Source organism: Mastigoproctus giganteus, chromosome 8 (assembly GCF_048544385.1).
Source record: "Mastigoproctus giganteus isolate SK-2022 chromosome 8, ASM4854438v1, whole genome shotgun sequence".
Taxonomy (NCBI): domain Eukaryota; kingdom Metazoa; phylum Arthropoda; class Arachnida; order Uropygi; family Thelyphonidae; genus Mastigoproctus; species Mastigoproctus giganteus.
Genome location: NC_143582.1, coordinates 84,064,397 through 84,087,663, shown reverse-complemented (window position 1 = coordinate 84,087,663; position 23,267 = coordinate 84,064,397). Strand labels below are relative to the sequence as shown.

General features: G+C 38.4%; 1 protein-coding gene across 1 annotated transcript in view; it reads left to right on the top strand.

Moving 5' to 3' along the window:
* The window catches only part of LOC150081687 (protein qui-1-like), a 706,673-nt gene that overhangs the window by 528,538 nt on the left and 154,868 nt on the right, over positions 1 to 23,267 (top strand). Inside the window, exon 16 of the mRNA XM_090378807.1 lies at positions 800 to 1,057. Within this exon, the coding sequence (XP_090234933.1) occupies positions 800 to 1,057 (258 nt within the window). The remainder of the gene's footprint in view (positions 1 to 799; positions 1,058 to 23,267) is intronic.

The window sequence follows — 23,267 nt, the reverse complement described above, 5'->3', positions numbered from 1 at the left end:
TATCAACGAAATACAGTAGGTGGTCAAGGCTTAGTAAACTCTAATGGGTAGTCATAATAACATGCCATATTAGTAATCAATTTGTTTGTGCCATTGCAGCACCCTACATTAATAATGACTGACAGAAGAAGCTCAACATAATGGTCCCATCAGTCCTCACTGATTATTGTTCAACCAGGAGAACACAGGAACTGATATTAGCATAAGGTCCATATTTAGGGAACTGCACAGTATCAGATTTTATGGAAGAGTTGCACAAACCAGACATCACAGTACACAATGCATATCGTCGATTTCTCCAGTGTAAAACCCACTCCTCCTACTGTGGCAGCAGTATGAGAGTGAGACTTTTCTGTTTCAGCATAACAATGCATCAAGTCATCTGGATAGTGCCTGCAGCAACTTGATTTGAAGACATGAGCATGTGAAAGCTTCATTGACCTCAAGCCCCCTGAACACTTCTGGAAAGAATTGAACACCAGCTCAGAATAGATCATCGTACCCGCAAGTAGCTGAATTGATTGCTGTGTTGAAGGAAGAGTGAAATCAAAATGCTGCCTTCCTGCTACCAAAATTTGGTTTGCAGTTTGTTGATGAGAGCACATTACATAATTAAAGCCAAACATGCTATTGGCTTTAATTATGTAATGCTATTTACATGCTATTAAATATTGTATAGGTAAAAGGTGCTTTGAAACCTGACAGTTACTTTTGGCAGTATAAAGTATGTGATAGTTGTGTTGTATATAAAGTAAGCATAAATTAATTTCTTCTTTTTGATTTAAATGCTTTCTCTTAGATGGAACATCGCCTATGGTAGATAGCTTAGTACAGAGTGCCCTCAGGTGGTGTAATGAGAAAAGAACACCTCTGCTAGTGCCACAGAATTACTGGCTCAGCTTGACGCTACCACCTCAGGTTGTTGTAATGTCGTGTCCACAGCCTGTTTTACATATGGTGACAACTCCGGACAGTCAACATATCCTGTGTAGTATGGAAGGCAAGGAAATTGAAATGTACCATCTTCCATCACGAGGTCTCACAAAGTCTTTAAAAGGTTAGATAGTATTTATGACAATCTCTTTATATCTTTATTGCACTGTTTTAAACTTTAATATGTTTATTCCAATGAAGCTAAATTAAATAAATCTTTATTATTGTAGTTGGATATATCTGTTACACAGGACATACTGGTCCAAGTCACAGAGAAGGGCAACAAGACTGGTGCTCTTACGAAGAAAGGCTTAAGTTCTGCAAATTGCAGCGTCTGGAGACTAGACACCTGCGAGGCGATCTGATTGAGGTGTATAAGGCCTTAAATGGATTTAGCAGGCTCAGTGCTAATAGGATTCTTCCTCTTGTGCAGATTATAAACCTGAGGAGGTATAAACTGAAATTGAGAAAAGATGGTTGTCAAATAGATGTGTAGAATTTTGCCTTTAGCCAGTTAATTGCTGGAACAAACTTCCATCTGTTGTTGTGGAAGTTGATAGTTTAAATAAATTTCAAGGCAGAACTAGACAAACATTTGGAATGAATTGATGGGTGAAATGGGAAAGTTTTTTTTTTGTTTTTTTTTTGGCTTATGCTGTATAAGCTTGCTTTCTTCCACCGTATGCCTCTACTAATGCTAATGCAAAAAGTCAGGCCAGTGGTGAACAGTACCAATTACACTAGTACAGAGCACTAGTACAGAGTACTAGTGTAATAGGTACTGTTATTAGAGCTGGAAAAGGATATTAGAGCTGGAAAAGGAATTAGAAAATGTGAATTGGAATATCATCGGTTTGGCTGAAACAAGAAGAAGAAATGAATCACTTATAAGTTTATCAAGTGGAAATCTGCTGTACACCAATGGAAACAATGAAAGGAGTGAAGGTGGAGTTGGGTTTCTGGTCCATAAAGATTTTAAAAACAACATTTTGGAATTCAAAAGTACATCACCAAGGGTGTCAAGACTAATACTCAAGATTTCTAAGAGGTACAAGCTAAAGATTATAATGATTTATGCACCAACATCGAGCCATGATGATGAAGAGGTTGAAGAAATGTACACTGAAATTGAGAGTCTTCTAGATGAGCAGAAAACCCACTACACTATTATTATGGGGGACTTCAATGCTAAGGTTGGAAAAAGGCAAAACAGCGCAGAAAGAGGAACTATAGGAAATTTTGGAATTGGTGAAAGAAATAAAAGAGGTGAAAGACTTGTGGAATTTGCAGAATCTCAAGGAATGTCAGTAATGAACACTTTTTTTCAAGAAAAGGGTGAACAGAAAGTGGACATGGAAGAGTCCAAATGGATTAACAACTAATGAAATCGACTTCATCCTCACTAACAGAAGATATATTGTGAATGATGTTACAGTCCTGAATAAGGTAAATGTTGGAAGTGATCACAGAATGGTAAGATGTACACTTGATATAGATGTAGGAAAGGAAAGGAAAAAACTGGCTCGAGTAAATAATACAAAGGTCTTTGAAATAACAGAGGAGGAGAAAAAGCAGTATGTACTGGAACTTAAGAACAAGTTTGAGCTTCTGCAGACTGCTCAGGACCAAGATATCGACGAGGAATATTACAACTTTCTGAAAGTGATAAAGCCCAAGAAACCTATAGGGAAACAGAAATCCAAAGAAGAAAAAATTAGTCAAGAAACACTTGTCATGATGAACCAAAGACGACAAATGAAGAGCAAGAAAAACACTGACAGGGAGAAAATTGAGTATATCGAGTTATGCAAAGCCATTAGAAAGAGACTCAGAGAGGACATAAGAAGATTTAACACAAGAAAAGTAGAACAAGCATTAAGGGAAAACAAAGGATTTAAATCGGCAGCCATGTACAGAAAGACAAATGATACTGAAACTGAAGAATAGCGATGGTGTACTTATAAACAGCAGAGAAGGCATAATTCAAATAGCAGAAGACTACTATAGAGAATTATACAAGGAGCGAGGGAATGATACCAGCAGTGGGGAAGATGGATTGCAAAGTAGCAACACATACGACATACCCGATATTCTTCCTGATGAGGTAGAACATGCATTGAAGAAAATGAAGAATCGGAAAGCCCCTAGGGAAGATGAAGTTACTGTAGAGTTGTTAAAATTGGGAGGAAGAGACATAACACAAAAACTGGCAAGGCTCTTCACAAAGTGCATTAGAAAAGGTGTGATGCCTAAGCAGTGGAATAATGCAATCATAGTTTTGCTGCATAAGAAAGGAGATAAATCAGAAATTGGAAATTATAGACCAATTAGCTTGTTATCCCATATCTACAAGTTGTTCACAAGGGTCATTACTAACAGATTAGAAAGAATACTTGATGAGAATCAACCGAAAGAGCAAGCTGGCTTTAGGACAGGATTCTCAACTATGGATCACCTTCACGTAATATCACAGCTAATGGAGAAAGCAAATGAATAAAAAACACCATTATGCCTGGCATTTGTGGATTATGAAAAGGCATTTGACTCCATACAGCCTAAGGCAATGTTTCGGGCACTGGAAAGACAAGGCATAGATACTCCATATATTATGATTTTGAAGAAAATATATGAGAGTGCTACATCCTTTATTAGACTAGACAAAGACAGTAGCAAATTTAAAATCGAGAAAGGAGTTTGACAAGGAGACACAATATCTCCGAAGCTGTTTACTGCTGCCCTTGAGGAAGCTTTCAGAAGATTAGACTGGTCGCAGAAAGGAGTCAATGTGAACGGAGAGTACCTAAACCATTTACGATTTGCAGATGACATTGTGGTCATAAGCCACGATCCCAAAGAATTAGAGGAAAATCTTAATCAGTTATGCACAGTTAGTAAGGATTTTGGACTAAAGATGAATATGGCTAAAACAAAAGTAATGATGAACAAGTATGCCACGGAAAGGGAAATAATGATTGAAGGAGCAGTAATTGAAAAGGTGGAGTCATATACTTATCTGGGACAAGTTATTAGCTGTAATAATGATAAATGGCTGGAAGTCAAGAGAAGAATAAATTTTGGATGGATAGCATTCAGGAAATATAGTCACATACTGAAGAGCAATATCCCAGTTTGTCTGAAACGTAAAATAATGAATCAATGTATACTCCCCACCATGACTTATGGAAGTGAAACTTGGGCACTCACCAAAAGAATGGAAGAGAAGCTAAGAACTACACAGCGAAGAATGGAACGAATTATATTGGGAATCAGACTGTTAGATAAGAAGAGAAACACATGGATTAGGCAGCAAACTCAAGTAAAGGACATTCTTATCAAAACTAAAGAACTAAAATGGTCTTGGGCAGGACACATAGCTCGAAGACATGATGACAGATGGACTAAGAAAATAACAGAATGGTACCCAAGAGGAGCTAGAAGAAAACCTGGAAGACAACAACGGAGATGGAAAGATGAAATTCGTGAGTTTTTGAGTAGTAAATGGATGGCCAGTGCTCAAAACAGAAGGAACTGGAAAGTTGCTGGAGAGGCCTTCATCCTGCAGTGGATTGAAAATGGCTGATGATGATGAGGTACTGTTAACCACTGGCTTGGCTATTATTGCTGAAGCCAAAAAAAAAAAAAAAAAGTCAGGGCTACCCCTGACTGGAACAGTGTACATTGATTTGTATTTACTGGAAAATATTATACAAGATGTATAAAACTAGAAAAAATGCAATTACTAGTTTACAGCTATAAAAAATAATTATTTTACAATTTTGCTATAAAATTTAAGTTTAACCTTGAGGGGAAAACAATGACATTAAAAAGTTCAAGTGCAGATAATTTCTGAAAAACTTGAGTAGGTTTGTAGCTGAGATAGTGCAACAATCCACTAGCAACGATGACGACCAGTCTCTGAACTTGTTGGATTCATCATTTTGCTGCACTTAAATATGAGAGTGACTCCCATATCTAGTGAATCTTTGCAACCCAGACATAAGAGCTGTATGTCTTCTGCAGTATTTATTTGCATCAATTCCCAATAACAGCATTAGCATATGACGCAGGAAAGCAAACTTATACAGCATCAGCCAGAAGGAAAAAAAACTCTTCCCATTTCATCTATCTACTCGCTCCAAAAGTTTAGCCAGCTCTTCCTTGAATTTATTTAAGCTATCAACTTCCACAATGACAGATGAAGTTTGTTCCAGCAATCAACCACTCGCTGGCTAAAGGCAAATTTCCGCACATCTATTCTGAATTTGAATTAATGCCCCCTCAAGTGCATAATCTGAGCAAGAGGAAGCATCCCATCAGCATTGCACTTTCCCAAACCATTTAAAGCCTTATGCATCTCAATCAGATAAACTCGCAGGTGCCTAGTCTCCAGATGCTGCGATTTGCAGAACTTAAGCCTTGGTAAGATCACCCTTTGTTCCTCTCATCAATTTCATTGCCTTTCTCTGCATCCATTCCAGCAGCTCTACATCCTTCCTAAAATGAGTGTAGCCTGACCATTGCCTTATACAAAGGATAATCACCTCCTTATCTCTCTTAGCAGGGCTCGGGTGCCAAGCAAATTCAAGGTCAAGCATTCCAAGTGCGATTATATTGCAATCTTTCTCAGCGATAAAAGTTCATTTTAAGTTATTTTGTTCTCTACTAGCAGTTCTTCATAAAAGTTCATTTATAATCCAGTTCTACACTTGGAAAGTCACCTTTCTTTTTCATTACATATATTACTTTTTTTTTACTAACCAACTAACTTATCTAACTGCTTGACCTCCTTGCGGCACTGTTCCTGCCTCTCTGTGGTGGGGCCAGAAACCTGGGAGGGAAAGTCAATCCTCCAGGGCAAAAAAGGAGCTAACCATGGACTATGATGGTTACCGAGAGCTTGAACAGCCTAGGCATTCATCCAGCACTGTCAGTGATGCTGACCATGAAATTTCCCATGATGCAATAAAGTCTAAACGACTGTGTACAGACACAGACCAACAGGAATGCCCATCATTCCTTATCTTACATTTTCTGTCGGACGAATCTATGAGCACTCTCTCACCATTTCTTATACAGAAATGTTCGGAAAATGTGGCGGGCTCTACCAAAATGGTGAGAAGACTCAGATCTGGAGACCTCTTGGTAGAAACAGTGAGTTGTGCACATTCTGAGAGACTGCTGAAACTAACGACATTTGGAGGACTACCCATTCAAGTCACCCAGCATGCAACATTAAATACTTCGAAGGGAGTAATTGCAGAGTGGGATCTGATAAATGTAACAGAAGATGAACTGGCCAGGAACTCAAACAGCAAAAAGTGGTACAAGCCAAATGCATCATGATCAGGAAAGATGGAGATCTTATTCCCACCCAAAACATCATCCTGACATTCGGAACACCCATCTTACCATCCAGCGTAAAAGCCAGCTATTTCAACTGCCGAGTACGACCCTATATTCCGAATCCTATAAGAAGCTACAAGTGCCAAAAATTTGGTCCTGAACAAATGGCTTGTCAAGGAGGTCCAAACTGTGATGCCAAAACACTGCACTGTCTGAATTGCAAAGGTGCACATCCAGCCTACTCCAAATCATGTGACCTCTGGAAAACAGGGAAAAAAAATCCAGAAATACAGGTCAGAACAAAAAGTCACATACTAAGAGGCAAATTATGTTCAACACACCCAACAACATATATGCAGCAGCAATGCAAAAATATCACTCAATGGCAACACAAACTGAAGTATCAGTTCCCCCAAACATATCGATTGCAGATTGGGCTCGATTTATACTGTCACCATCGATGAAACAGACTCCAAAGGAGTGAAAGATAATAGATAGAGCCAACAACACCCCAGTCACAGTCCCACCAACTACCCCATCAGATATTTCAAAATCAAAAACCAACTCAGTTCCAAATAGGAACACAAACAATATCACTTCAGTAAATATGGACATTGATAATAATACTGACCCAAATGAACCTATCCTAGTCCTTCATGCAGAAGATGACATGGATACTGGATGCCCAATCTTTCCAAGAAGAGAGAAAATTAAACTTGATCGCCACAAAGAGCTTATGAATAAAAAAGAATCAGAATCATCCTCATGTAACAAAACCAAATCATACAGTGGAAATATAGAGGAATTCGCAGTAACATTAATGATATCCATGAGTTAATTGATTGTTACCATCCCGTAGGCATATGCCTACAATCTCTCTCAGTTAAGAATTATGTACCTTTTGGGAAAGACAGAACTGCTACAAATGATGCTCACGGAGGGGTAGCCATACTCCTAGACTCACAAGTACCTTGCAGACTCATTCCGTTACAAACCTCCATCGAAGCTGTTGCAACACGTATAGTGATTGGTATTACTTTGACACTTGTCTCTATCTATCTACCGCCCAATCACTCCTATACCATCCATGAACTGGAAGATTTTATTCTACAGTTGCCAACCTCTATCTGTTTATTAGGCGACTTCAATGGACACCATCCATTGTGGGGTTCTTCCCATGCAGATGGATGAGGACAACCTAGCAAACAGCTTGCTGACAGACAAAACCCTGACTATACTAAATACTGGCTTGCCAACTTACATCCATCTCTCTCTATGGGTAGAACTTCTGTAATAGATCTCTCCATCTGCTCTCCATCCCTCTTTCCTAGTATTGAGTGGATAGCCTAGATAACCCACTCAATAGTGATCACTTTCTGTTAATATGTAAGGTTCAAACAGCACATTCCATAATTTCTGAAAACTACGTAAAATGGAAATTTTCCAAAGCAGATTGGGCAAAATTCACTTCCCGAGTGTCCTTCGATGAACAGATCATTGAATCCTGTCCTATCGACACAGTTACCAATCACATTACGAGACAAATACTGGCTGCTGCATGTACTGCGATTCCACCATCACCCTCAACCATCCATAGAACCATAAATTGTTGGTGGAATGAAGAGTGCAAAGGTGCAAAAAAAGAAAAAACCAAGCATGGAATCTGTTTCGAAAACATCCAACCACTGCCAATCTTATAAACTACAACAGATTCAGAGCCAAGGCCTGTCCCATTAGGAAGAAAGCTAAAAGAGAATCTTGGATTTGATTTGTGAGCTCGATTAATAAAAATACTGATTGAAGAATAATATGGAGAAAAATAAAATAACTAAATTGCAAATTTTCCCCATTATCCTCCCCACTTCTCAACTGGAATGGGCAGAAGCTTTTTTCTCCTACAGATATAGCGAATGCCTTAGGGACCGTTTTTTCACAGTTATCTGCCTCAACAGCATATGATACATCGTTCCAGAAGATCAAAAGTATTAGCCGAAAAGTCTAAACTAAATTTCAGACCTACGAGTACATGTTCTTTACCCTATAATCAATCGCTTACAATGCTTGAACTTCAAGAAGCCATATCTACCTCAAAACACAGTGCTGCAGGCCTCGACGGAATATATTACATAATGCTCCAACACTTAGAAAAAAAAATCTGTTTCTTCACTGCTGACCTTTTTCAATCACATCTTCCTTGAACATTCTTTTCCCAGTTCTTGGCATCACTCCTATATAATAGCAATTCCCAAACCAGGAAAAGATCATTCCATTCCTGAAAACTATACACCCATTTCTCTCACCAGCTGCTTAAGTAAAACCCTGGAAAAAATAATTCACCGTTGACTTACTTGATCTCTTGACTCTATAAAAAATATAATTTCTGACAATCAATTTGGTTTCAGAAAGAATAGATCAACCCTGGATCTCATGGTCAAAGCTGAAACAAACATCAGGAATGCATTCATTCGAAATGAGCATCTCGTCATGGTATGCCTTGATGTAGAGAAAGCCTTCAACACCACATGGCATTTGGTATCCTGAGAGATCTGCATTCCCTTGACCTGAGAGGCCACTTTCCATATTTCATACTGAACTTCCTTCAGCATGATCCTTTCCAGTCCGATACCGACAAGTCCTCTCCCAAACATATACAAGAAGGGGTCCCACAAGGCTCTGTGCTCAGTGCCACCTTATTCGCAATAAGAGTAAATCACATGACTAAAAATATTCCCAACACTGTGAGTTCATATCTCTATGCCAATGATCTCACTGTTTCTTGCAGTTTGTAAAACATGACCTTCATTGAGCGGCAGCTCCAAATTTCAATTAATAATATTCAGTTATGGATGGCACAGAATGGGTATCAACTCTTTTGTTCAAAATCTAAAGTATTTCACTTTTGTAACAAACAGAAGATGCATCCAGATTCAGAGGTACACTTAACAAACCAACCTATCTCAGTTGTCAACAGAATTCGCCTCCTTGGTCTGACTTTCGATAGTAAATTGAACTTCATGGAACACGTTAAACATCTACGGACATCTTGCTAGAAAAAATGAACATACTCAGAGTAATTTCTTCAACAACATCGGGTGCAGATCGGTACACGTTACATCATTTGTAACGGTACTTCATTTGTATAGAGCCGTAATTAGATCTCACCTTGATTAGAGTATCCGGGTGTGTAGATTCTGCTAGGGAGAGCGTGCTAGCGCTACTTGCACCAATTCAACACTCTGCCCTGAGAATTTCTATAGGTGCTTATAGAACTTCGCTAGTTTAAAGTCTTTACATTGAAGCTCATGAACTTCCTCTAAGCCTCAGGAGAAAGATGTTACTTCTCAACTATTCAACTTAAATCCAGTCTACCTACCCATCCCATTAGGCTGAAACTTAATGACCCTCAGTTCACAATGTTCTATAGAAATAAACCCAGGGCAGTTCATCCTTCTGCTCTCAGAGCTCAGACATTATAGCAAACTTAGAATATACATCCTGACAAAGTTCTTCAAGATTGAAAAAAGTACAGATCCCCCATGGTTCTCTATTAAACCACCATGTGACAGTTATTTTATAAACTGGGGAAAGCACTCTCTTGCAAATGTCAATATGCAACAACTCCATATTGCCCACACACAAAATTACCTGCATTTTACAAAAATATATACTGATGGGTCAAAATCTGAAAGTGGAGTGGGTTTAGCAGCTGTTTTTCCCTCATAAAACCTTCTCCATATCACTTCCCAATGAATGCAGCAACTATACAGCTGAATTGTGCTCCATCAAACTTGCAATAGAAAATATTCTCCATCTGCCCATTCATAAAATCCAAACTGATGCATCTTCAAGAACTCCAGCGAGCGGTCATTTTCTGCTGGATTCCAAGAAGCAAATGTGCAGACTATGCTGCTAAACATCAATCCAACAGAGAATTATTACAGTATTATGTTCCGTATCTTGACTACAAAAGTGACATACCAAGAATATGTAGAGAGCAATGGAGAATTCAATGGTAACCCCCCAATGCATAATAAACTCTGCCAAATAAAACCTGAACCGCAATTATGGACCCTCCAGTTTCCTTATAAACAGAAGGGAAGAAGTAATCTTAACCATAGCCCGAATTGACCACAGTCATCTTACCCACCTTTATCTCCTCACGGGTAATGATCCTCCCCAATGCACACAGTGCAATTCTCCACATACAATGAAGCAAAGCATATTCTTGTTGAGTATACTTTATACACCACTACCCACCAAATCTCTTTTAGCTTTCTGCCAAAACTTAAAGAACCCTTGACACTATGCCACATCATAGGTAATGATGCTAATCTGCTGGAGTTCTTTCACTTTACGAAACAGATAAAATCATATGATCATTTTTGAGTAATGCCATAACAGTCACCATGCATGTGTAATATTCATAACGTTGATAGTTGCAATATGGCCTAAGTAGCCCTTGCACCAAAAAAAATAACAACCAACCTCTTAGCAAAATTCCTGTATATCATTGACAAACCCAAGAGCTGCTCTAACAGCTTGTCTGCATTGCTCTGAAATCTTCACATCTGACTGCACAATTACCTCTAGGTTTTTTTAATTCTCCACTACCCTGAGTGTAGTACTGCACAGTTGGTACATTACTCTGGGGTTACTACTACCCATCTGCCCAACTTTTCTAGATTCTGTTGCAGCACTGTACCGTCATTAACAACCCCGCCAACCTTTGTATAATCTGCAAACTTGGACATGAAGCCTGATATGCCTTCATCAGTATCATTCATAAATATAGAAATCAGCAATGGACCCAAACCCTGCAGTACTCCACTAATAACATTAGTCCACGAAGAGTAGTGTCCATTGATTATGCAACTGTATCAAAAGCTTTCCTGATATTCAAGTATATGATATCAAAATTATTTTTTGCATCCAGTTCCTTTGTGACTACATAGCACTATCCAATTAAATTGGTCAGACAAGATTTGCCCTTAACAAAACCATGCTCTGTCTGAACTACAACTGCAATCTTGTCTAGATGATCCTGTATTTCTTCTTTAACCAGTGACTCCATTATTTTCCCCAGAACAGAAGTTAAACTAATAGGTGTGTAAGTAAATACTCATGTCACCCTTTGATCCCCTTTGTTGACTGGGGACACATTTGCACATCTCCAGTCTGTGGGGACCTCCCTTGAATTTAAGAATGCTCTCATAATAATGGCTACAGGTTTGCTTACATCCTTTGCTGTCTCCCTTAATATAACTGGATAGATCCCATCCACCCCTCTTGCTTTTCTTATGTATAACTTCAACAGTTTCTCTTCCACTTTTCTCAGTTATTATAAAATCATTTAGCTTCTTATTAGAGTTTGATACACTTTTGGCCTCCACTTCCCTACAGAATTCCTTGTGTGTGAATGTAGATGCAAAATACTCATTCAGTTTGTCAGCTATCTGAGCAGGATCGTCAACAATTGAATCATCGATATCAAGTGGACCAATCTGATTCATCCCTTTCCTTCTAGAGTTTACATAAATAAAGAAGTCTTTGCTGTTTGTTTTTTTTTTTGCATCCTTTATCAAAGATTTCTCGTAATCTGCCTTCACTTGCCTAACCTCCTTTGTGACTTGATTACAGACTTGTTTATATCTACCATATGCATATGTGTCGCCTTATAATTAATATGCATCCCATGCTTTTTTATTCTCTTCTAGGAGTCTTATTATCTCATCTGACATCTATTTAGGCCTAAACCTTGAACATTATTTTTTAATTTGTATGAAAAACCTGTTTGATATTGTGTTAAAGAGATGGAGATGTCACTTTGCTGAGAATAGCAAAGTTTAGACTATTGTTCAGTAATTGATATGTGTTCTCTTTACTGGTCTAGACTACAGATTATGGCCCAGATTTCACTTTGTAATGAAGTGGGTGAGAGCACACAAGTTATTTTTTTCCATTATTATTTTCTATTCAACAAAGATTTGGTATTCTAACTGTAGGAATTTATTTAAGTATGGGAGGTGTCTGTAGATCAGAGCACTGGGGCATACATTGGGATTGGTATGAGACATAATTGAATACATTGCAACATGAACTGGCGCAGTTGCACCAGTTTCTATTGGATGGCCCACATAACAGCAGGAGATTTTTTTTTTTTAGCTGTAGGATAATGAAATCTGAAATATTTTTCTATATTTCTTTTACTTTTAAATGCATGAATTTACTCCTCAGGTTTAAAACATTAAAGCATTAAAACATAAGTTACATGTCATTATCCTTTGTATAATTAAGTGTATATTGTTAATTATTTACAAATTATTTCCTTAGCCCAGGTAATATTTATTAGGTTTACTTAACTTTTCAGATCTTAAAAAAGTTTTAAAAAACTATCTTCCTGATGTTCAATCTGGGTATCTAGAATCTCGCAAATTTCATTACATTTCTCTAAGTAACCTTTGGTCTCGTTAAATTTTCTTAAACTAAATCAGTTAACTAACACATAGGTTAGTGCAAAAGCATCATTTTAACTATGTTAAAATGATGCTTTTACATCAAAGTAGTTAAATTAATTAATTAAATTGGCATCATTTTGGTTTCATCTCATATTGTGAATGCCTTCACAATGAGTTGCCATGGTATTGTACTACCTCGAATAAGTAACACTTCCCCAGTGGAGAAGACTACTGTACTGTTATTTATTCTCAGTGGATACCACCACCCAGATGGCACAGTTTCAAAGCTTGTTGGCTTCTCTTCAGTGGGTGGGCAGGTAACCTGGTGTTGCAATAGTGACAACCCAGTTATGAAGTATAACTTCACAATATGAGAGATTCCTGATGGTTTGCAGTGATATAGACTATAAAATATTTAAGGGCAAAGGCCTCATGTGGTGGTATCCGCTGAGAATAAATAACAGTACTCTTCTGCACTGGTCAAGTTGTTGTTGTTGTTATTTGGTTTTTAGGAGCATTAGCAACTAAGGCCATATTGCTCCGGGATATGCGGTGGTCATTTCCTGACCTTTCCGCATCCTCCGTATTTGGTGGTGACGGGCTCGAACCCCGGTCTAATCAAGAAGCGTGTGCTGCGCACTGCTGCTCCTTCCCACCTGGCTACGGAAGCGCCCCACTGGTCAAGTGTTACTTATTCGAGGTAGTACAATACCATGGCAACTCATTGTGAAGACAATCACAATATGAGATATAACCAAAACGATGCCAATTTAATTAATTAATTTAACTACTTTGGTAGATGGCTACGTTAAAATTATGCTTTTGTACTAATGTTAGTCATTATATGTTAGCCTATATGTTAGTCATTCTACCTCATAGCATGAGGCCTTTGCCCTTAAATATTTTATAGACTAAATCAGTTAATAAATTATACTCCTCATCATCTCATAGTTCAGGACTTCTCTTAGCCTCAAGCCAGTTTTTTTCCAAAACTAATTTTGAACTTGGCATTTTGTTCCTTGCTAGTACTATATTGTAAACACACTTTGATGATGATGATGTGTAAGGATTGTATAAGTCTATATATATATTTTTTTTCAAACTTGAACACAAAACTTTTTGCCAATGTCATCTCTTTAGACATGACATAGGCCAGATCGAGGATCTTACATTCAGTGGTAAAAACATGGCTTTTCTTCCCTTCTTTGAATTCCTCACAACTGGGATATGAAGGAGCATTATCTAGAAAGACTATGCATGCTGCAGACATGTTGACAGTATGTTTTAAAGAGGGAAAGGGGTGAAGTGAAGGTCTGTTAACAGGACTTCTACTGTATTGCACTAAAGCTACTTAATACTTTGCAGTTTATTACAAATATATTGTTCAAAAATTAGAGCAATCGCTGCAGTCTACTGTATGCAGACATAATATACAATGGTGCAATATGATCTTAGTTGCTGATGCACTTGCAACCCAACAACAGCCTAGGCTGAGAACATGCAAATCAGCCATGCTACCGTTTCATTAAATATCCAACCATGATGCAGAGACATCTTGTTTGTGAACTGTAGCTGTCTGTTGATTATCATAGTGAGCATCTGAAAATGTCATCTTGGAAGGGTTTGCCTGAGTCTACTGGTGGGAGAATTATCAGGTGATTGAAATCATAACAGTCACATTGCCAAATTGCAGAATGGCTTGGTGTGTCACAAGTTGTTATCAACAAACAACCAGGCAAGAATGCTCTCTCTCTCTCTCTCTCTGTCTGGAACTCGGACACTAGTGTCAACCCAAGCCATCCAAAATTATTTGCACAGACATGGACTTTGTGTGCAAAGATGTGCAACGTGTGTTCTATTGAGTGTCCAACATCATAAGGCCACGAAAACAGGGCAATCCAATTACAGAAACATAATTGGATTGACAAGGAATGGTGCCATCTGCTCTTCACAGATGAGTCCAGATAAAAGTTTGCTGTGGAAATCTTGTTGGGTTGTAGTATGCTGTGAAATAGGGACCCAAAACAGCTCTGCATATGTACAGATTACATCATCAGGAATAAGATCCTATGACCAATGGTCCTTCTGTATGCTGGTGCTGTAGGTGAAAAGTTTGTTCCGATGGACGACAATGCCCAACCCCATAGGGCACAGCTGGTCAACAGTATGTTGGAAGATTAGGAAATTGCCCATTATGAGTTGTCTTGCTGGCTCCAGCACAGCTGGAATGCTGTAGGAAGTATTGCAGCTTGTATGAACTGCTGAGTGATACATAATCAGCTGGAAACAGCACTTGCATTCTAAAGTATACTTTCGAGCCTACAGGCAAGTAAGGCTCCTGGGGTTGATGGCATATAGCCTATAATTTTAAGGGAGATGGCAAGTGAGTGCATTGAACCATTAAGGCTAATTATGAGAGCATCACTGGAATCAGGAGAGATTCTGTCGGATTGGAAAAATACTAATGTATTGCCAATACATATAGGTGGTTTTAAGAATGTTGTGGGAAATTACTGACCAGTCAGGCTAACTTCAGTAGTAGGGAAAATCATGGAGACGATTATCAAGGGTGGAATTCAAGATCATTTAGATAGAAATGGAATTCTGAAGGATACTCAGCACAGTTTTGTAAAGGGAAATTCATGTTTAACTAATCTGGTAAGCTATTTTGAGAGGGTCACCGAAGAGCTGGATTTAGGGAATAATTTCAACAGTGTTTATTTGGATTTCAGCTAAGCATTTGACTCAGTCCCACATGAGTGGTTACTTTATAAGCTGGAACAGGTTGAAATCACACGGAAAATCCTTAGATGGATAGCAGGATGGCTTCAGGGAAGGAGGCAGAGGGTTGGGATAAATGGTTATTCCTCAGATTGGGTTAATGTAAGAAATGAGGTTCCCGAAGGATCAGTATTGATACCACTGTTGTTTTTGATTTTCTTAAATGACATCGATGAAGAGATAGAGGGGTGATCTGTAAATTTGCGGATGATGTAAAGATTGGTAGAGTAGTTAATGATCACTGCCAAGCAGAGCTTCAGCAGTGTAACCTAGATAGACTTCAGGGATGGTCAGAAAAATGGCAGCTATCCTTTAATCCAGCAAAGTGTAAGGCATTACACCTGGGGAAGAGTAACCCCAAAATAACTTATACACTTGGTGGAGTTGAACTAAAGTCAATACTGGAAGAAAGAGACTTGAGAGTTGAGATACAGTCAGCCATGAAGTTCTCCGAGTCCTATCGATGATTTATCTAACAGTTGCTAGTAGAGATAAGGATATCGTAAGATCACACTTGGAATACTGTGTTCAAGTGTGGAGACTGCACCTAAAAAAAGACATCTAGCCTCTTGAAAGGGTCCAAAGACAGGTAACTTGCTTGATGATATTGACAAAAGGGTGTCCATATGAGGAAAGACTTCAAATATGTGGGTTGCACAGCTTGGAAACTAGGCACTTTAGAAGAGCTTGACTGAGGTGTTTAAGGCTCTGAGCGGCAAAAATAAAATTAATGGAGACAAAATTTTCATGGTTATAAATGATTCTAGAACTAGGGGTCATAAATTCAAGTTATGAGGGAGAAGTTTAGAATGGATTGCTGGAAGTTTTATTTTAGCCAGCGAGTTATAAATTATTGGAATAAGTTATCTACATGCATGGTTGAGGCTGACAGTTTGGAGAAATTCAAAGGTCAGCTGGATAGTTACCTATGGGAGGAGGGAAATGCATAGGTTGTTTATTTTCTTTTCTTTTATATACTATTTTACTTCTTTTTTTTTTTCAGCTAGTGCAGCATAAGCCTTAGGCTTTCTTGCACCATATGGCCATTACTAAGTACTCAAGTTGTCTGTGTGCATTCCATTTGCAATAGGAGCAAAAATTGTCTCTACAGACTTACATCAGCTTTGTTTATCTGCAGAGGTAAACTATATGGCTCGAGACTTGGAAGTGTATACTATATCATTGTGTAGAATACGTAGACCCCAGGCATGGGCTAGTAACAAGAATTCCAGCATTTGGCAATGTGACAGATGGAGATGAGCAATTGTTTGTTGAAAATAAGCAAACCTTCAGGTTGGTCCAGAATTTTTCTAGGTATATCTTTAAGAGGTGAGTAACAATGCTGAATTATGAGGCAATCATGACTTCATTTTAGCTACAGTTAACAACACAGTGAAGGACAATGAGGTTATCATGGCTTATCTCTATTTAAGTCAGGATATAACTGTTGATTCAGACCATTTTATCTGTATTAAATTTGAATAACAACTTTTAATTCAGAAAACATATATAAGCAATTCAGAATGACAAATTATGGGAGTAAGCATGGCAGTGTGGTTATCATTCTGATTAATTGGTGATTTGCTAACTCCATGATGGAATATCTTGACAATTGAAATGACAACTGGAGATGTACTATCTCTGTAACAAATTAAGGGGTCTCATATAGTAATTAGGATACTGTGGAAATCTTAGTCTAATTCCATAAGCAATGGTAGTGTGGCCTGAGCTTCTTTGAAGTGATTGGTATGGAAATCATAAAATAGCTGAGATTTCTTCAGCTTAGCATTAAACATAGGATGTTGGTTCTGCCTTTGCTAGAGTGATGGTTTAATTAGAAGATTTGTGTCATAAGATAAGAGGGAAACAATAATAGGTGGGAGTGGACAGAATGACACTGTTCCCTATTCTGGATGGGTGTCCACTCCCACTTTGGCAATTCATAGTGCTGTTTAATCTTTTGTGACCCATTTCCTGATGATGATTGATCCTATGGCAGTTCATATTTTCGTGAGCAGCGACACAATGAGAGCAGCTCATGGTGCTAAAATTAAAATCAATTTTCTGTTTATACTCTGGAATGACCACACAGTCAGAGGAGTTCACAATGTAGAGAGAGAGAATAAGAGAGAGCGTAGACAACGTAGAGAGAGAGAGAGAGAGAGAGAGAATACACGAAATTTAACACCATATCTAGTAGTTATAGGCTTGAACCCCTCACTCAAAGCACGTGTACTTTGCACCCTTGCACTGACCACGAGGCTATGGTAGCCTTACGTGTGAGCAGTGATAAAGGCGGTTCACGGTGCTGCCTGTGATTGGACACCATATCTTACAAAGGGGAGTTCATGTAAGAAGTGAGGATCTAATTAAACCATCACTCTAGCAAAGGCAGAACCAACATCCTATGTTTAATGCTAAGCTGAAGAAATCTCAGCTATTTTATGATTTCCATACCAATCAATTCAAAGGAGCTAAACAGATAAAAATAAATAAGTTACTGTACTACCAGCAGTTGACAGTGCTGCCTTTGTGACAAGAAAAAAGAGGTTACACATAATATGTGTATGAACCACTACTGCATAAGACAAGTCAACATAATGTTCTTGTTTATACCCTGGCACGACCACCAGGTCAGTGGAGTTTACAATAAATCAATCAATACAAATGTTAATTGTATTTAGCAGTCACGGGCTTGAACCCTGGTCCACTCACAAGAGTGTGTATGTACTACTGCACTCACACTCCTGACCACTCAGCTAAGGCTTAATGTTGGCTTAACTCCTTACTGACCTTTCTGTTGGAATATTTCTGACTCTGATTATCATATCATGGTGGGATAATGCATCATAACGAAATGGAATGTTAGAGCAGTCCTGGCCTCCATCCATTGGGCAGGAGTGGAAACCAGGTGGATGCACACTCTGCAGCCTCTGGCCCTGGGTGCCAAGCGTTTGTGACTGAGCCATTTCTCTGTGCCTTTCAGTATGATTTCCAAAAAGTGATATATAGTTCTTTTACATTCCGAGCAAGAAAGAAAAGCCACCTTTCTTTTTTTCTCATAGTTTTATTACTAATCCCCTACTACTTTTCGCTTGGCCACACCAGGCACTGCTCCTGCCTCCCCGTGGTCGGGCCGGAAACCATGGCAGAATAGCTCATATGTGAAGGGCCAAAAGGAACAAAGATGGAGCACAATGTTTATCCACCTTTAGAGCCGACAAGCTCTTAGCCACAGACTGAAAATGATTATGATAGTTCACTACCCAAGAGGTTGAAAACAAATTCAATAACAAAAGAGTTTCCTTCCTTTCTAATTTTACATTCACTTTCAGAACAACCTCTCAGCAAATTATCTCCTTTCCTCGTCCAGAAACACCCGGAGAGTAGCATTAGCATTAGCAGAGGCATATGATGCAAGAAAGCAAGCTTATTCAGCATCAGCCAAAAAAAAAAAAAAACCCACTCCCATTTCACCCCTCCGTTCGTTCGAAATACCTGTCCAGTTGAGCTTTAAATTTGTTTAGGCTATCAACTTCAACAACAAGTGATGGAAGTCGGTTCCACCAACCAACCACCCGCTGGCCAAAGGCAAATTTCCGCACATCTATCCGACATCCGTCCTTCCTCAATTTGAATTTATGCCCTCTGAGGTGATTATTCTGAGAAAGATGAAGAATCCCATTGGCATTGAGCATGCTCAAACCATTCAAAGCCTTATACACCTCTATCAGATCACCTCGCCGGTGCCTAGTCTCCAAATTCTGTAATTTGCAAAACTTAAGCCTTTCTTCGTAAGAGCAACCCTTTGTTCCATTTACTAATCTTGTTGCCCTTCTCTGTACCCGTTCCAGCAGCTCTACATCCTTCTTGAAATGAGGCCTCCAGACCTGTATACAGTACTCAAGATGTGGTATTGCAGGATCTTCTAAGACTGTGAAGAGGCTGCAATCTGGAGACCTACTTTTAGAAACAACAAACCGTAGACATTCAGAGAACCTCTTACAACTTTCAAATTTTGGGATACCAATTAAAGTATCTCCCCATGCTATCCTAAATACATCCAAAGGTCTGATTTCTAGCTGGGATCTGTTGAACTTGACAGAGGATGGAATAACTCAAGAGCTTCATGATCAAAATGTTATTGCATCAAAAAGAATCATGATTAAAAAAGACAATAACCTTCATCTACCAGGAATATTATCTTACATTTAATTCCCCAAACCTACCATCAACGTTCTTGTATCTTCTTGTAGATACAAACTTCTTGTATCTACTTTGTCATGTTCATCTGTATATTCCTAATCCCTTGAGATGGTACAAGTGCCAAAAGTATGGTTACTCTCAGACAACATGTAGAGGAAACCCAGTTTGCCCCAACTGTGGATCTTTCGATCATACTCAGTCTGAATGTTTGGCGACAGAAAAGACTTGTCCGAACTGTAAAGGTAACCATCCTGCATATTCTAAAACTTGTGAGAGATGGAAAACTGAGAAAAAAAAATGGTTAAATATAAGGTTGAAAATAAGGTAGGCTATCAAGAAGCAAGGAAAATAATTGCTCCTACTATGCCCAAAAGTACCTATGCAAATTTTGCACAAAAACAACAAACAGTGTCCACCCAAACTGATGTTATCGTCCCCTCAAACATATCAATCTATGACTGGGATAGAGCTGTCCTCTCTCAACAACAGTCCAGTATCCCTAAGCACTCAGACTATGCAAGTAACACTCCTCTTATAATACCAGCGACATCTTTCTCCTCCAGTGATTGCTAGTACATCACATAGTCAAAGTGCCAATTCAAGAAAGAATATCCAAGAATCATCCATGGATGCTGATTATTCTTCCAACCAGGACAATCCAATTCTAGAAATATATGTGGAAGCAGATATGGGCACTGGACGGCCTACATTTCCCAAAAAAAAGGCAAACAGAAGACTGACTGCCATACTGAAAAAGCAGCCAGATACAGCCTCTTGTAATCATCTCAAGTAATGTCTTACATTTTACAATGGAATTGCAGAGGACTTTGTAGCAGTATTGACAATATTCATTGCCTTATTCATCACTACTCTCTAGTTTGTTTCTGCTTACAGGAAACCTATTTAAATTCTCAAATTTCCACCTCCATAACGAACTACTTATATTGAAAAGATATAATAATAGAATGCTATTAATTGCTCGATAATTCCTATATTCTATTATATTATGAATCAACAGGGATTACCTTTATTTTAGATATAGGAAGCTTCTTTTCCAGCCAACTCTCCTAGTTCAACTCGCTAATAATTCTTGGGGAAGGCGATATCAATTTTGCGAAACATGTGGGACATCTTCCCCACGTCAGAACCATAGTGTTCAGACCATACGGTCTCAACAATGAGCGCTCAAACACCATATCTCTGGCAGTAAGGAAACCATTACGTGGATTGACATAAAATTAGATTTTTGAAGGTCTAAACTGCTTAATAAATATGGACCGATTATTTCTTTTGGTCCTGTAGCTTGACTTTAGAGTTAAATTTAGGGATCTAAAAAAAGGATATGGGGGATTATTCTCTACATTTCTTAAGTCAGACTAGAACTTTTTGGGGCGTAATGTTCACAGGAATAGAGTAACTCACAATTAATCCAAAACTTTTGTCTTATGTTGTAGTGTTTGTTCTTCACGCATGTGTATAAGTGACCAATCGTCGGACAATAGGAATGGTCTACGGATATTGATTCTTTCCGCAATAAGTAGTTTGTGGTAGTTCAACACAACTCATGCGGAAACCTTAGAGATGAAACTTCAATCAATATCCGTAGACCATTCCTATTGTCCGACGATTGGTCACTTATACGTATGCGTGAAGAGCAAACACTACAACATAAGACAAAAGTTTCGGATTAATTGTGAATTGCTCTATTCCTGTGAACATGACGCCCCCCGAAAAGTTCTAGTCCGACTTAAGGAATGTAGAGAATAATAGCCCCATATCCATTTTTTTTTTTTTTAGACCCCTAAATTTAAACTACAGGACCAAAAGAAATAATTGGTCCATATTTATTAAGCAGTTTTAGACCTTCAAAAATCTAATTTTATGTCAATCCACGTAAGGGTTTCCTTACTGCCAGAGATATGGTGTTTGAAGACAGAAGTTTTGAGCGCTCATTGTTGAGACCTTACGGTCTGAACACTACAATTCTGACAGTGGGGAAGATGTTCCACATGTTTTGCAGAATTGATATCGCCTTCCTCAAGAATTATTAGCGAGTTGGACTAGGAGAGTTGGTTGGAAAAGAAGCTTCTTATATCTAAAATAAAGGTAATCCCTGTTGATTCATAATTGAAAAGATTGCATTACATCGAATACTGCCCGTGGTGGTGGTGTAAGCCATCTTGATCAACTCACAGATCCCAGCCAAACAAATTGTTCTTCAAACAGAAATTGTATGTTTCATTACACAGTTGCAATAAAGCTTGTTTCAATCTATCTTCCACCAAATCACATCTTCTCTTACAAAGATCTTGAAGACCTAATACAATTACCTCTCCCTGTCTGTCTATTTGGGAGATTTCAATGAGGATCTTCTAAATTAGATAGATATGGCTGACTAATTGAAACCCTTCTGGATAAGCAAAACCTTATCATCTTTAATACTAGTGGACCTACTTACATAAAATTGCCAACTGGACAAACTTCTGCAATTGATCTCTCGATATGCTCCCCGATACTGTTTCCAGTCATGGAATGGTCTGTTATGGATAATCCCATGGGCAGTGACCATTTCCCAATTATTTGTAATCTGCTCACTGCACAATCACCTTTACCAAAACCTTGAAGGAAATGGAAATTCTCTCGAGCCAACTGGATCAGATTTCAGCCAGCAATTACACTGAATGAAGAAATTATACAATTACTATCCATAGATGAAGTGACAGAATATATTACATCGCAATTGTTATCAGCTGCTAAAAACTCAATTCCACTGACGAATCCTCCGGCCCAGTGGCATTTTAACTACTGGTGGAATGACAAATGCACAAAAACAAAGAGGGAATAAAATAAAGTGTGGAATTTATTTAGATGATCCCCAACCACAGCTAATCTCATTAACTATAAGAAACAAAGGGCAAAAGCTTGTTTCATACAAAGACAAGCCAAGAAATATTCCTGGACTCGGTTTGCATCCACTGTAAATAGAAACACTGATTCCAGATTAATATGGAAGAAAATTAGGCAGCTTTTTGGCAAATTTCCAACTATCCCTTCCACAATTCTTTTGTGGAATGGGCAAGAACTCTCTCCTCCTCTAGACATAGCAAATGCCTTGGGAAAACTTTTTCCCAAGTCTCATCGGCATCAAACTATTCACCGGAATTCCAGAAAATTAAGAGCATCACTGAATCGCGACCCATCAACTTTTGCACTTCTCTAATCTTACTATATACCCAGCCGCTTCAGTATTTGGAACTTCTACAAGCCATCAGAACAACACGCAACAGTGCAGCAGAACCCGATGGAATATATTACATCATGTTACAGCACCTTGATGACAAAAAATTGCAGCTGCTGCTGTTATTTTATAATCGAATATTTCTGGAAAATATCTAAATTATCAAAATATCAAAATATCACATTAAAGCCTCAATTACTGTTCACTCTGGAGTTTCTTTGAATGTTTTCGACATACACTGATTGGAACTTAGCTTCAACTAACTACATCATGAGATCCAGAGCAGCAGACCCATCTTTCTAGATGCCTCT